The sequence below is a fragment of the Botryllus schlosseri genome, chromosome 14, assembly GCF_051294905.1.
Source record: "Botryllus schlosseri isolate E-star chromosome 14, Bs_hap1, whole genome shotgun sequence".
Taxonomy (NCBI): Eukaryota; Metazoa; Chordata; class Ascidiacea; order Stolidobranchia; family Styelidae; genus Botryllus; species Botryllus schlosseri.
Genome location: NC_137249.1, coordinates 24,950,179 through 24,966,501, shown reverse-complemented (window position 1 = coordinate 24,966,501; position 16,323 = coordinate 24,950,179). Strand labels below are relative to the sequence as shown.

Below are 16,323 nucleotides of genomic sequence, written 5' to 3'. Positions count from 1 at the left end.
GCTCACCCTTAACTCATCCACTTAAGATTGATGCTGATCGATCAAAGGCAATTAATTCTGCCATCGGCAAACATCTGTTGGATAATCCGATTTGTGCGAATAATTATCGAGACGACCGATTTCGAATCGTAGGTCGAGGCCGTTCACAATTCCATTTGTGTGCCTTGGAATCAACTTTTATCAAAATACACCAACCAAAACTCTGTCAACAAAAGGAGTTCGTGTATCACCTAAAAATAGTACATTGAACGCTCTCTCATTCGAAATTTCATGCTGGTGACGTCATATTTTGTGATACGATTGTTGATATACAATGTTCTTTCCAATTCTCTACTAGTTGCTGACGATTACCCCTGACGAGTGTCAGCCGAAAATATTCGGGTTCATTTCAATATGAATATACTATTTAATTCCGTGCTTGCGTGACATGTTATGGAAATTTTTTATATTCGTTCAACCTCCCCATTTAAATTCATCAATGTTGTTTCGAATGGTTACCGGTCCCTGCGTAACATAATAGATTTCTGAGGACAACAGATGCTCGGAAAGAAATAGCCATGATATCTAATTGACATGCGAATAGTCCGGAGGGCTCCACTGCTGATATCCGAATATTAATAAGGCCAGGCATGCTCCAGGCCTGATATCTTGACACTATTTGCAACTGCACATATTCTACTATTGTATCCACCCAGTACAGCCGGAGCTGATATATGCGCACTACACGGACCAATACATGCTTTGGGGCTGTAATCTGCACAGGAAACGGGGTCTGACATGCTTCCAATCTTATACTTGTGCAATATTTGTATAGCCGGACATGCTATGATGATGGAATTTTTACCATGATGGTTTCACGCCTCCTACCGATATGATATCTATGCACGAGTATGGCCCAGACATGTTACATACCTGATATCTGCGCCCAAGACACGCTGCGAACGACGTGTGATCCAATATGATTTTATATGACAAGCGTAGCTGAGACTCCAGTGTATTCAATATATTTGGAAGTGCATGCTAGCCGTGCTTTTTGCGATATATGATAAGTATGAAGGTTAATTCCGTAGTGAGGTTGATGTTCTATAGCAGAGGTTCCAAACACGCGACCCGCGGCAACATTTTGTAATTTCAAGTATTCAAGAAGTGCCATAGATCTTTTTTTTTATAAAATAACTTAAAGTTCACACTAAAACTACAATAAAAATCACTGAAATTTCAACGAAGTTCTCTATCACATCAATTTTAAAAGCTAGACCATGCGTTAGAAAATCAGATTTTACGTCACATTTCTAGTTCATGATTATAAAACATGACCCGTTGATGATTCGTGACTGTAAATTATGATTTGGTATGGTGCATCCTTCTCGTAAAATTACTCGATTTCGGATTGAGTCGGGTCAAACGTTAAAATCAGAGGACTTGCGACTCGGAACGGTGACTTGGTAATCCTACCGAAGCAACAATCTACGAAACTGTCATGGGGAATAGTAATATATCAAATGTCGTAGCTTGCGTTGGGTATATAGCTATCTAATCAGGTCAGTATGGCAACCATTGGTATTCTGTGAGCCCCGCGACGTATAGATGGTTACATGCTGTATGTTGTTTGTTCTCTCAATCCATGTTATTATGGGTGACTAGCAATGCTCCCTCCAAGGGCCACACGTGCGCAAATGCGCAGTGCTGACACGGTTTCTGCGCATAGAAAATCTAAGTTGCGCACAAAAAATCCGAAGTGATGATCTTTTTTCAGTCGTTACACACTGTTGTCCAAGGGTCTGCGTAGCAAGTTGGTGAGTGTGCGCAGACTCGTCGAAAATTAGAGGGAACATTGGTTACGAGTAAGGTATTAGTACGCTCTACAGCTGCAACACCAATAAATTCTTCGCCGATTGGGCATTTCTCTTTCAGGGGTTCTTAACCCGGGTCCGTAGACTTCATCGGGGTACGAAGCAGCACCGGGTGCGCGAGATGCATTGTGGAATTAGGCCTATATGCCGTGGAATATTTTCTTGGCCAATTTATTCAACTGGAAAATAGTCTTCGCACCACACGCGATTTCATGTGAATGGACTTTCTGATTTTAACATAGGTACCATCAGGAATTGTGTTGAAAATGGACAGGGGCTACGAGAAATCTTATTGAAAGCACAAAGATACGATCGCTAAAAAGGTTAAGAAGCAATGCTATTACTATGGCTCAATAACAGTGGTCGACATTTTTCAACTTTTTAAAGTTTTTTTAGAGCTAATAATTGAGTTTATCTAATTTGACGATGCTGATTCCGAATTAGCCGTCAGAATTCATTCATCACGTCACAATTTTTCGCAAAACTTGGATAAAAGTTTGACTTGAATACGGCTGTATTAAGGGCGCTTATGCCCGTTTAGGCCCGTATGTGACACGAAACACATCCTACAAAGCTCTCAGCTTACTTTATTGGATTTAAGGTTTGAATATTTGAACTAAAGCCCTCCATATATTCAGGATCCTTAGCATGTCCAAGAAATTTAGATGCAACTTTAATGGAAGAGAGTCATGTATTTTTTCCAAATCAGCCTTCCTAATAAGAAATAGGAGGTTTTGGTGAGAGTTCTGATTTGAGGTCTAGCAAATACACGCTCTATTGTATTATCGGCCTGGTGTAAATGACCATAGTAGTCGATAAACACCATGAATACCCCAAAACAAACAAAACAAACTCAAGTATGAAACCTTTCTTGAATGTATTTATAACTTGCTCTCTCTTTGATCAAAGCCTTTAAAAACTTTTTCATGAGATACGGTTTAATATATGATTTTGGGAACACAACATTAGATCTGTCGATAAGAGCAGGCTCTGAAACATTTTAAGGCCTGGTGTGAGACACTCCCTCATCGGCATGTCGCATTCACGCATAAAACAAGGATACCTTGTAGTTCTAGCTAGACCGTTGAACCAGTACCATATTTATGAGTTCAAAATCAATGGAAACTTTACACGGTTGAGTAGTTTGAGTACTACATTCCAAATTTGAATTCGAAAGTTTCATATTCTGGCAAGACCCTTTGATGCCGGTTGTACCAGCTACTCCGATAGAAGCACATTAATTTGTATTGTGCGACAAAACAGCTTTTAGGCCTGATGCAAAAATAAAGAGGCGCAATTCATGTTCCCAGTGTCTCTAGGAGACCTTGAACATCGACACAATAGACTAAAGAGGGTTCACCGGCAAAGAAGAATGTATATTCACTAACACGATGCATATACCAAGCAAAAGTTGTATCAGTGCCAAGTAGGCTATATGTTTGGCTTTCAATTTTGGACCTACAATAAGAGCAAATTCATTTGGCAAATTCAATTTTATGACACAGTTATTTAGTTCAGCTTGATTCAACTTTATATAGCTGCTGATCACCATCACATACATGCTGAGATCATTCTTCAGACAAAGACTCTTCACCGAGAGAATCTTCTTCGACTTCTGGTAAAACTTTTGAAGGCAATGGAATTGAAACCTCTGGCCGATGAGAAATCGGTCGTATTGCGCAAGTCAAATTGTAAATTTAATTTTATGCTGATTTTTGCCTGTGCACAGCACTATGATGACAATATGTTCACTGTCATTGCGCGTGGTAGGTCTGTGTTTCATTTAAAGTGTTGGAGTCTACTATTATTCAGTTGAGCAAACCTATTTTGTGCAGACAAAAAGATTTCCTCTATAACCTACAAATTTCTCATTAGGTCGTGTTGTTCCGTGCGTGTAATTGTTTATTTACAAATTGTGCTGCTACGATAGTACCGTATGTCCGATTGCCAGTAAACTCGGCCCAAGGTAAATTCGGCCCGTCGAATTCGGCCCTCGGTCACTTCGGCCGTCGGTGAATTCGGCCCTCGGTAAATTCGGCCAGGGCCAGAGTAACAATAACAGTTACAATACCATTATCTAACCTGAACCCTAACCCGAATCCTAACCTAATACTAACCTAACCCTAATCCTAACCCTAACCTAACCCTAATCCTAACCTAACCTAACCCCAGTCCTAACCCTAATCCTAACCCTAATCCAAACCCTAACGCTAATCCTAACCCTTAACCTAACCCCTAACCTCCAAATCACTTGATAATATTATAATTATGTAATATAATAGCCTACACATTATTAGTTCGTAATACAATTTCACACAATGTTTTCCGAGGGCCGAATATACCGATTGAATTCGGCTGTCGGTAAATTCGGCCCCGTAAACATCGGCATATATATATACATATATTTATATATATTTATACGCATACCCTGTTCTACAAATCACTTGATAATAATATAATTATGAAATTAATTCACATTAATAGTTGGTAATATATTTTTATAAAAAATTCTCCGAGGGCAGAATTGACCGAGTAACCAGTGAATTGACTGGTGAATTCGGCCGTCGGTAAATTCGGTCCCCGTGAATATCCGCGCTATCTCCCGTGATTACGCGATCTATGCATACCCTGACATCCAAATCACTTACTAATAGTATAATTATGTAATTAATTCATGTTAACGGTTGGTAATACATTTTAATACAATATTCTCGGTGGGCCGAATTTACTGATGTAATGGCCGAATTTGCCTGGGCCGAATTTACTTTGGGGCGAGTTTACTGGCAACCGTATGTCCGTATACTTCATAGTTTGTTATTGTTGCCATTGGTACAATGCGAATTTCATGGTCTGTGATTTTGATTGTTGCGTCATTCTTTGCCTTTTTGGTTTTGCTTTTAAATCTGTTTAAATCCCTTTAGTGTGCCGACAACTCTTGAAAAGAGGCACCCGAAAAGTCTTCGAGTTTAATAAATATACTGCTACAATGGATGTTGTATTGAAAGCTACATTAAATAAATAAAAAAACACATGAGCATAACCAACCTTTTCCATGTCCATGTTAGGCATAATGATTCGAGTACTCGAATCTGAATCGAGTAGTAATTTTAATGATTCGAGTCGAGTAGTAAAATACGATTTTTTCGAGTACTGAAATTATACGCTCCTCGCCACTGAAAGTTAATTTATCAACAAGAATTATAGTTTCGATACTAATTTTAACAGACGAAGCCTTGAAACCATGACTGGTCGTACCGTAGCATACAATACATATAGTACGAAGCTGCAAACGTTACTGGGAATAACGCATTTCTGAAATCATGATCATTCCACAACATTGCCATCCAGTGAAATGAAATCAGTGCGGTCCAAAAAATACCTAGCTATCTTTAATATGATGGATTACGTACATTATATTCTTTGTGGTGGCATAAAAGGTACATATTTGTGATATGAAATACTATATTCGGTTATGACGTCATAATAAGTGATACTCGATTACTCGACTCGACTCGAAGCAAAATGCGTGATTCAGAATCGAATCACCCGGGTACTGTAACAGAAGGCTCGTTGCCGAACTCAGGGGCTCCATGTAACAGAAGGCTCGTGGTGCCTGAAGCTAATGCGTAGCTGATGGCGACTTGCTATCCTGTCGTTGTGAGTATTCTTAGCCGGGCAGATGCACTCGTTACAGATGTATTTCGGAGAAGCGTACGTCGATGTTGCGTAGATGAATCTCAAGTCTCAAGGGGAGACTTGAGAGAAAACGTGGGTTTTTATACCCGTAAAATTCGTAACAATGCAAGTGATTGTAAGGCTTTAGCCAATGAGAACGGACTATTAAAGTTCTAGCACAGGAAGAAGGCAGCACTATAGCTAGGACTGTTTGGCGTAACAATGCCTACTGAGCATGCGCAATCTAGAAGAGATAGTAGCGTTCTGATATAGTGAAATCCTAATAAGAGCACAGTAGCCTATATTTCCTTCATAGCAGATACCAGGCGTTATCTAGGGACATTGAATCAAAAGGACCAGCGGTCCGCTACACGGACCTCCCTTTAAGAGGGAGCGGAACTAGGTGACGCGGAAGAGCCGAGTTGAGAATTATCGTAGGTATCTACCATGAAGGAAATGACAAATGCGTGGATTTAAAGCGGACAACAAATGCAAAAGCATGCAGTTATCAATGAATGATGGATGTACGAGTGCATTTTATATTATAAATCACCCACGCTGTGTGTGGGGGCAAGGTTCTTACAAGAGACACTTTATTGAGTGTGATAAGTAAATCACCCGCGCAGGGGTTGGATAGCAAACGTGATCGCGTCGCGCGTGGGGGCAAAGTTCCTAAAATATCACCATATTTGGTGCAGTCAATGAGGGAATACGATACCCTCGACGGTACGTGCTGGGATGCCGGAAGTAACGCGCTCGTGGAGTGCCGCTACCAAGCCACGGGCGTGGTTGTGTGGAAAATGCGTGCTGTGGATGACCGAGGAAACCCGGTGTGAATCTCGGACCGCGGTATCAAACCGTGGCGATTCGCGCGAAGGAATGCAGAGGAGGCACTGGACACGTTGCCCGATGTCGTGCGATTGCATTCGTATAAGATGCGATGCTTGCAGTGTTGATTCGTGACGTGTCGGTTGCGTTCGACGTTGATTATGAAGTTGGTTGTTGGATAGTTGCATCTTGAGCCGTGAACTGTGTGTCGTTCGGTTGTGGAGCGCGAGATTCTAACAGCGGAGTTGTGGTCATCCATTACGCCGCACGAGTGGCAGTCAGAATTGACTGATCGCAGTTTAATGTCTCGGTGGCCAGAGCATCCGGATTCATCCTCAAATCAGCAGCGTACCGTCGTCCAGGTAGGTATAAATTGCGCGGGCAGGCTGAAAATAAGCTAGGCGCCAGCATAACGTGATACAAACAATTACTAAGCCTAGACGATAAGTACAGAATATACAGGAAGCAAAATAATGCAATTTCCATGAGCTACTAGCTACAAACCAGGCGGGAAGGTATGTATTTAACGGTAGGGAAGACTGTCCCGATGTAGGACAGGACGCTGCAGCCTGTCGGTTCACCTATGATTCGGAAGGATCGATGAGCTGACTGCTGTAAGGTGAATGGTGCAAGGTGATAAATATCGTCATGCGCGCGGTGTTTATCGCGTAGAATGAATGATGAAAGTGACCGAATGGCGGTTCGAATTAGCGCGTGCAATCGTAACTGTGGTAGTCATGCTATAATAATGCATGTTTTTTTATGAAGGTATAGCACTGTGCCGACCGATATCGTAAAGAAGCGGTCACTGATGTATAATGTGTATACGCAGTGTTGTCAGTGGTAGAGGAACCCATCCATCACACCTGTTCGCGAAATGGGGGTGCAACGGTGAACATTCTTATCGGGCGATAAATGAACATTATATTAACCGGTACAATACATAGTCAAAGATTCAGATGTGAGTCTAACTGTACCAAATCCTTCTCCAGACTTCATGCGACCCCGATCGCTCGGGGTCACACGTGCGCGCAGAAATCTGAAGACGTCCTCGGAGCTAGAGTGTTCACTCTTACTAACGATGAACATATGCCGAGTGTACCGGAGCACTAGATGGATCCTCAAAGGTGCCGTGAGCAAAGTTCAAACGTTATGAACAGACGGAGCTCAAAAGACAGTCCTCGTACTTAGGCAGCGCTAGTTACCTGACCAGGTTACGTCCAGTTAGCACTAAATGATACACCAATGCTGTGCTGTCAAGCACGTGATTATAACCCTGAAATGAAGGATGAATCGTGCAGTGCAAAAATGGAGTCAGGATATTGGTATAATGTGGAAGGTGCTGTGTTAACGGGCTGATTTGCATGAAACAGTTTGGTTAGGCTTGCGATGTTTAAGAGTGTATGAGGAAAGACTGGCAGGTGAGGTCTGCTATGTCTTGATTGAAGAAAACAACAGCTCGCAAGATCGGGGCGTGTGTTTGAGAACCTATACCGCGTGTACTAAAGGGACATAAGGGAGAAGCTAAAATAACTTTCAAGAATGTAACAATTATACATGAATAGTAGCCGAATAAAGCAACAGAAACCACGTGGTCACCGCGTGGCCGTGCGTGAGAGTCTGCGGTATCTTAGATACGGAAATTAACGTGAAGCATCCCCGGGGAGAATACATGAAATTGCATAATGAGGGATTGTTTAGGAAATAGGTGCCTCATAACTAGGAAGGAAATGCTGAAACCGAAAGGGCGCAGGTCCTCGTATGCGGAGTTGTGGCAACTGGTTTGTCGTTAAAGCCCATATGGAAAGTATTTAAAATCATACACATTGAACATGCACACACTGTTTATAAGATAGCATGGCATACAATCGAAAATATGAGTGGCGAATACCGGTTGTAATATAAGTTATTCTAAAATGGTGCTGTGGCGCTCTAGCCTATTTTCACTATGCCAAATATATGAACAGGTTACCGGGGTATGATGATTCCGTGGCTCCTGGGTGTGATGGCGAACGTACGGACTCTTTATTATCCGAAGCTGTTGTGAGTTTTCCGAACTCAAAGTACCATGTGTTTGATGGCTCTTGAACGTCCGACAATCTGCTGGCTACCGAACGCGGGGTACCATGTAACAGAAGGCTCGTTGCCGAACTCAGGGGCTCCATGTAACAGAAGGCTCGTGGTGCCTGAAGCTAATGCGTAGCTGATGGCGACTTGCTATCCTGTCGTTGTGAGTATTCTTAGCCGGGCAGATGCACTCGTTACAGATGTATTTCGGAGAAGCGTACGTCGATGTTGCGTAGATGAATCTCAAGTCTCAAGGGGAGACTTGAGAGAAAACGTGGGTTTTTATACCCGTAAAATTCGTAACAATGCAAGTGATTGTAAGGCTTTAGCCAATGAGAACGGACTATTAAAGTTCTAGCACAGGAAGAAGGCAGCACTATAGCTAGGACTGTTTGGCGTAACAATGCCTACTGAGCATGCGCAATCTAGAAGAGATAGTAGCGTTCTGATATAGTGAAATCCTAATAAGAGCACAGTAGCCTATATTTCCTTCATAGCAGATACCAGGCGTTATCTAGGGACATTGAATCAAAAGGACCAGCGGTCCGCTACAGTACTCGATTTTGCCCAGCCCTAGTCCATGTGCCTCATCTTTTCAAGAGTTAACGGCACACTGAAGGGATTTAAGCAGAATGAAAAGCAAAACCAGAAAGGCAAAGTATGACGCAACAATCAGAAATTGCTATGTTACTATAGTACCGTACAAAGAATGTAGAAGTCCTTCTACATTCTTTGGTACTGTACAGTTCAAAGTTTGTTATTGTTGCCATTGTTACATTGCGGACTTCATGGTATGTAATTTCTGATTGTTGCGTCATACTTTGCCTTTCTGGTTTTGCTTTTCATTCTGCTTAAATCCCTTCAGTGTGCCGTTAACTCTTGAAAAGAGGCACCCGAAAAGTCTTCGAGTTGAGTAAATATTTTACGGCAATGGATGTTGTATTGAAAGCAAGATCCAATATTATTCAGATCGTACGCGCTCATGTAATATTACTGATAAAAGGCATCATTCCAATCATTCAGAAAATCTGCATATTGGCGTAGATAATGGTATATTCGAGCTTTTTCCAAAGTCAGACAGGGTGATTTCGAAACTGTCAATTCGTTAATGTCATTTCCTGCTGTTCTTGTAATATTTTCTCGATGACGCTGTAAAAATAACTTTATGATCCTATGTTATTACGATGCACTAAGTTGTAGTTTACGTACGAATTGTCTTAATACAATTGACTGCAGGTCTTTAACGAGTTCAACACTGTCACGAATTCCGACGTCTTGTAGGATGGTTCTTGTCTTTCTGCTGAGAGATCTACCGTACCGGCTATATCGACGCAAATGTTGATAGTTCGCGACTGACGTGTTGAACCTTGACTTTGAAGAAGTGAAATATTCCAATGAAGAGTCTTGGGCGGAACATTTATTTTCTTACTGTTGGCTGTTGGTTTTCGAACGGCTGGAATCTCGACAGAGATGTGATGTGTAGTGATCTGTCTGTGCAGTCGCCGGTACAGTTGTTCAGCGAGTCACTCTAAAATCAATTAGTAAAGAAAATATTACATTATGAATAAATACATCCATTATGGGGCATTTCTATGGATATCGAACTATTCATGTTGGTAATTAGTACATTGCAAATAGAAATAGTATAGATTCGGGGTCGTCTGATGCATAAGAAATAAATATAATTCTACTGGAGGGGGATTGGTCATAGTCTTTCACTAATATTTCTCGTCTATTTTCATGTCGTTGTCCAAAGTTATTCTATAGTCAGTACAGATATACATATTATAGATCGCGAATGAAGTCGACTATAGAATTCCTATATCGGTTTGACTAAAAACAGCAACTTCAACATAACTTGCTGTTTGTTGGGAATGTGACTCGTCGTATACAGCGGCTGGAACCAATTAGAAGGTGATATCGAAATGTTATAGTCACGACGCACAGACACATGCCTCAAACCACTCTGAAAACATGTTTCGAGGCCATAGATGTGTCTAATACAGTGATTCCCAAAATGTGTGCTGCAGCTGGGAATGCATTTAAAATAAATGGTTGTTCAAAACACTTTGTTTTAAACAGTGTTTTAAACAAAAGCCTTTAAATTTTTTTGAAGTTGTAAAAGTTATGCCATAATTGTGTGAATACTTTCTTAAAACATCTTGTATGAGCCTACGGACAATTACCATCCGATATATCGACGTATATAGGACGGTTGGAGCACGCCAAATAGTATAGGTTCAACAGTTATAGTACAGATATTTCGTCAAAGGAGCTATATTTACCCTATATAGCAGTGGTGCTCAACCTGGGGGGCGCGCCCCCTTAGGGAGCGCGGGAGGCTCCCAGGGGGCGCGAGAATTTGACCCAGTCTTTATAAATCGTGACTAAATATGTGTTTCACAACTATTCTGAAAAGACGATTGTTGAAGACGAACCTTATTTCGTATTCAATAAAATTTGCCAAATTCAAACTCCAGCTGTCGCGCTCTACGGAGTATAGGTGATTTCAACTTCATTTGAGAAAATTTTGTATATTCTTTGAAGATATAGAGCAAGTCCCACGTGTAAGTCATTCATTACTTCATAGTTTTGGCAGTAGCCTAAAACTAGGGCTGGGCACAATGATTCGAGTACTCGAGTCTGAATCGAGTATTAAATTTGATGATTCGAGTCGAGTAGTAAAATACGATTTTTTCGAGTACTGAAATTATACGCTCCTCACCACTGAAAGTTAATTTATCATCGAGAATTATAGTTTCTATGCTATTGTTCACTATTGAAGTCTTGAAACTTTGATTGGCGGTATCGTGGCATACGAAACAAATGGTACAAAGTGACGAAGGCTACTGGACGTAGCACATTTCCGAAGTTATGATTATCCCGCAACATTGTCACCAAGTGGAATGAAATCGGTATGGTCGAAAAATACAAAAGTATCTTTTATGAGATGGATTGAATAACTGGCATTATATTTTTGCGGTGGCGTAAACGGTTCATATTTGAACTTTGACGTGTTTTATTATGTTATGACGTCATAATGAGTAATACTCGATTACTCGACTCGACTCGAAGCATATTACGTGATTCAGAATCGAATCACTTAGGTACTCGATTTTGCCCAGCCCTACCTAAAACTCGGTGCGCTGGATAGCTGTTGTGAATAGCTGGCGAACTGCACTGCCTCAGACAGACTTGGATGCAATATAGGTTGCCCGGTTTCGCCCTCAATGAAGCTACCCTAAATTAACACAATTTAATTCAATTCCAAAACTGATCACAATTAGCATGACTGGACAGAATGACGCCGTGCTCTCTACAGTCACTACCAGCATTAGGATTATAGTCTCAGTTCATTTCAATTTGATCTCAATTGATGTCCTATTTTCAATGTTTTTTGTTATTTTCAAACAATAAGTTTGGGGAAATTTGTGAGAAATGTAAAAGACTCAACAACTGAAATGCGGATTCAAACTTGGCGTAGGATATATCATATGTATAGACTATTAGGTCAGGGGTGGGCATCAACCTGCGGCCGTAGAAGGGAATTTGTGCGGCCGAAACACCTAATTCAATTAGTATGTGTTGGCGGCCGTCGACATGCAAATTGAAATTACGAATTCACTCCCGAATATTTTTAGAGATTTTATTTAATCCTGAAATTTTCTTCAAGCTCCGCGCAATTTAACACGACTTTATTTTTCGATTTTAGTTTAGGAGTGCCCTTCTCAATCTAAGCCGGAATAGGAATTGTGTGATCCTTATATAAACGTTTTGTGCGGCCCGCGGAAGGCTCAAGAATCATATTTAAAATATTGAAAAAATGCGCAGTAAAAATCTCATTTCTGCAGGGACTCGAATAAACTTATTCTCATTATTTTTCACCGTGATAATTATAAGTTATATTCTTACTAGTAAATTTTTATTTAATTGCTGGTGTGATAGCCCGCCCTCAAGGCCCACGCATGTTAAAAGGTTTCAACTGCTAAACATTACAGAAGGTCAAAATGGGAAAGACTTTCTGATCACAAGTGTAAGTGCGGCAGGCGAATGGATTCCGATGTTGAATGCTTGGTCCGTGAGTATTTTTCTCTACAAACTGGCTACTGATGAGGACGATCCACTTATTTATTTTATCCATATTTCTTCGGTCACTATATGACAGTGGTTCTCAAACTGGGAGCAGGGGGCGTGGAAGCATCTGAAAAGAGGTGCAAAGTCGCAGTAAACCGAAATTTTTTCGTGCTTCGCGCGAATTGCCTGCTATTCATAGTTATTGCTCTGCATATTGTCCATATCTCATATTTGATAATTCTCTTGTCTACAGCCACAACCTTCAATGCCATCAAACTATCTGTTGGGATTGCTAGCATTCTGATTTCTCTCTTGGATATTTTCTGATATCTCGATAAAGGGTGCGTTCACTGTCATAAAGGGTGGCGTGTCTAATAAAGTTCAAGAACCACTGCTATATCATTAAATAACAATATTGCTTTTTGCCTAATAATCTCAATTTAGGATAGTGCGGCCCGCGAATGGATTCAGATGTTGAATGCGGCCCGCGAGCCCAAAAGTTTGCCCACCCCTGCTCTGGATCGTGTGAACACGGACGTGACGCGAACTTATAACGTCACGTAACCTCACAATGCTAGTTTCAAGAAAAACACTCTATATTTATTGATGATAGATTGATGGAATTCACCCTTTTGGCCTGACTAATCGATATTAACAGTAATTGCGTAATTTGTCAAACAACATTATTAAAAAAGGAGTTTGATGTATGGCGTCACAAGGTTCCACCTATAGTTTTGTGATGAATTACTACACTCACTGCCATGGGATTCAGTTATAATGCAAGGAAGTTTTATCATAGACGTTGAGAATACTGGAAATTAATTTTATCCTGCGAAAAATGGTCACAGTGTAGAACCTACGAATAAGGCTCTGTTGCGAAGTCGCACCTATAAATTATCGTGGTTCGCACCATCCCTATAGTAACTACCAGTAAAGAAATTTGGCATATCGGATAATGCTGAAACACCTTTTTCTCGGTATTCCTCACCTCATAGCCCCCTCACGCACTTGACACACTCTCAACAGAGGGACAGGAACCAAAATGAGATATCCCCAGTCAAACTGCTATTTCAGCAATGTAGGTATTGGCAATCATAGTACGGATACTTACGAATCTCGAAAAAATATGCTGTACAGTCTCGAGTAAATGCCTGGAATTTTCTTGAAACGTGTTCCCTTGATCACACGATCCGATCCTTGCGAAAATGCTGAGTAAGAGAATGACGAAATATAAGACGAGCATCATTAATGCGATTCACAAATTATATCTTGCGTCGATGGCTCTGTACCGACCGGTTCGACAGTAAGGGCGTGCGACATTTATATATCAGACCACCTGGAAAATTTTTATTTTCCGCATCATATTTGGGGTTGGTTTCTTGTTTCTGCAATTATGATCAATTAAACGGAAAAGCATAGCGTGCTGAACGAAGGTACACACGTTGAAAGGTCACAGGAGTCAGTATTACTGATCGCTGTAACGATGAATTAGTACGCCTAGGTATTATTTAGGGATAATGACTTTAGGTGCATCTTTTAAAATAGATATATGTATACTTTATTATATATTTTATTCCACATATGAATAATGAATACACATGCGACGGATTGGTGCTACGTCGGTTGGGGACAGCGTCGTTATAAAATTGATATATTTGTTCACATACCTAGTAAATTTTGTGCAAATTCCAGGAAAAATGCGACAGCATATATATTTGACATTTGCACGTCTGTGTCTTGGGAATTTTTACTGCTTTCATTCGTTCCGAGGAATCAAATCAACATCTGAACATCTCGTAATTCGGCGTTTGCGGTTGAAGGATTAAAATATTTTCGTACGGTACCAAATCTCATTCGATCAGTAGTGCACTGAACCATTTTGATGTGAACCGCGTAAATAATTGGAAAATTTCCAAATTGAGTAAAATGTCGCTCAGATTCAGGGGAAAAGCGTTTATTAATATTGCGATATTAACACTGCTCTATCACATTCCGTTTACAGAGAAACGCCAACAGTTCTGAGGTTCACGCATAGAGCGCGAATGTGAACCTCACGTTAACACCATCCCACATTACTAACCTACGTATGCTATAGTTATCTCACATCTGTACCGGAACCACGTATAATTTGAGTTTGAAATGAAAGAATTGAATAAAAATTACATTCCAAACATCACAAATTGCATACATCTGTTGTAATTAAATATAGGGGTAATTTTGATTTTGGAAGGTTCACCGGTACTCAACATTGCTTTTGAAGTTTTACCGCTTTGTGAGGTACAAAACGTTAACCACTAATTTAGGCGAGGTGTTTACACAAACTGTACTGAAGATGAGATCTAGTCGTGCGTGACGTGACCTGAAAACTATTGTGATACCATAGTAATAAACGACAATGGTGATACAAATATTACTTATCCATTTTAATACAGTCACAAATCACAATCACTTTAAATAATAGTAATCATCTTGATAGTCAATTGACCTGCAAAAAAGTTCGTCGCCTTTCGCCACAGGACATCAATCTCACCCAAAATTTTTGAATTCAATCCTAATCATAAGCCATTAAAAATATCACAAATCCAAAGCCAATCCAAATCAGCCAAAATCTCGCAAATTCTGTTTTTCAAAATCCTAATACTAATCCATGCTCATCTCTGATTTCCGGGCACTCTTTAGCACACATTGTCTGTCAATATGACGCCGCACTAGCAAAGCTTTGCCTATCGACTGTATGTATACACGAGTAAAGTAGAACATATATGTTAGGCTTACCATACGTCCTCTTTTAAGAGGATTTGTCCTCTTTTTTGCCTTTTTTGAAAGTGTCCTCGGAGGACGCCCTTTTGTCCTCTTTTTTGAGATTTTGTCCTATTTTTTGAAAATTTAGGTCAGATTGAGAGGAAATTGCGAGTGATATGCCGCAAATTAGCGCAGAAGTGAAGCTCCGGCGGGTATTTCGGAGGGAAAAGCAGTGATTTTAGCTCTAAGCGAAAAGAAGATTTTTTTTTTTTCAGTCATCCACCTGCAAAAGTGGGAAGAATTTCACTCCGGTTTTGCAAGTTGCAAATTTCTGAAAAAGTGTCCTCTTTTTTGATTTCCAAAATATGGTAAGCCTAATATATGTCATTAATTTTGCAATCTGTAATGTGAGCAAGGGTCTGCAACAGATTTCCTCACGGGTCGGATGAAATTGTCTGGCGGGCCGTGTCTGACCTGTCGGGATTGTGTTTGGCAGCCCTGCTATACTGTTAGGTCGGTGCGGTTATCTGGTTGTGTGTTGTAACTAGGTCCGAATCAACATTTTTCTGCCCTCTTCCGCCCCCCCCCCCAAAAAAAAAGCGCTGATCTTGGGCCCACCGTTGGTAATCGATGTAACTTCTTGGGCGCCTAATTATTATAAATATGCATCTAGTTGTTAAATTTGATGAATGAATACTGTCAATAATATTGGTTCTTTCATATATTACTATGGAATGCACCAGGACGTTGCACATCCGGTGATTTCCAACCTTTTATGGTCTCGACCTCATTTCCAATTTGAAAATGTTCCGTGGCCCAGCTCAAAATTTGATATGCTGATTACTAAAAGTAGTTCAGCTTGCCAAAACTTGCTCACGGGCTATTTCGGAAGCTGATTACGTCCATCATTTTCGCGATCCCCAGATATAGTCAAACGACCGCGAGGTTTGGAACCAATGTCTTTAGGCCCATTTACATGACGGTTTAAGTCAGCTTCGAAGCCGACTCGTCGATCCGACTCTCTCGTATTCGAGGAAGAGAAAAAGGCAAACTGCTTCAAGTCGACTCGAGCCCCAAGCTGTTG

The 16,323-nt window shown here is 40.7% G+C and overlaps 1 protein-coding gene across 1 annotated transcript; it reads right to left on the bottom strand.

Annotated features, from left to right (window-relative positions):
* Positions 1–8,982: 8,982 nt before the first annotated feature.
* Positions 8,983–15,517, bottom strand: LOC145456396 (uncharacterized). The gene is made up of 4 exons (XM_080334513.1): positions 13,609–15,517; positions 9,853–9,951; positions 9,633–9,794; positions 8,983–9,572 (listed from the first exon to the last, which is right to left on the bottom strand). Exons 1-4 carry the CDS (start codon positions 13,741–13,743, stop codon positions 9,414–9,416), a joined length of 555 nt encoding a protein of 184 aa, XP_080190639.1. The 5' UTR covers positions 13,744–15,517; the 3' UTR covers positions 8,983–9,413.
* Between the last annotated feature and the right edge of the window lie 806 nt (positions 15,518–16,323).

Coding starts and splice junctions, on each gene's coding strand:
- LOC145456396 (XM_080334513.1), bottom strand. CDS start 13,743: ATGATGCTCGTCTTATATTTCGTCATTCTCTTACTCAGCATTTTCGCA. Junction 9,952..13,608: donor AGCATATTTTTTCGAGATTC/GTAAGTATCCGT, acceptor AATTGATTTTAG/AGTGACTCGCTGAACAACTG. Junction 9,573..9,632: donor CAATTGTATTAAGACAATTC/GTACGTAAACTA, acceptor TTATTTTTACAG/CGTCATCGAGAAAATATTAC.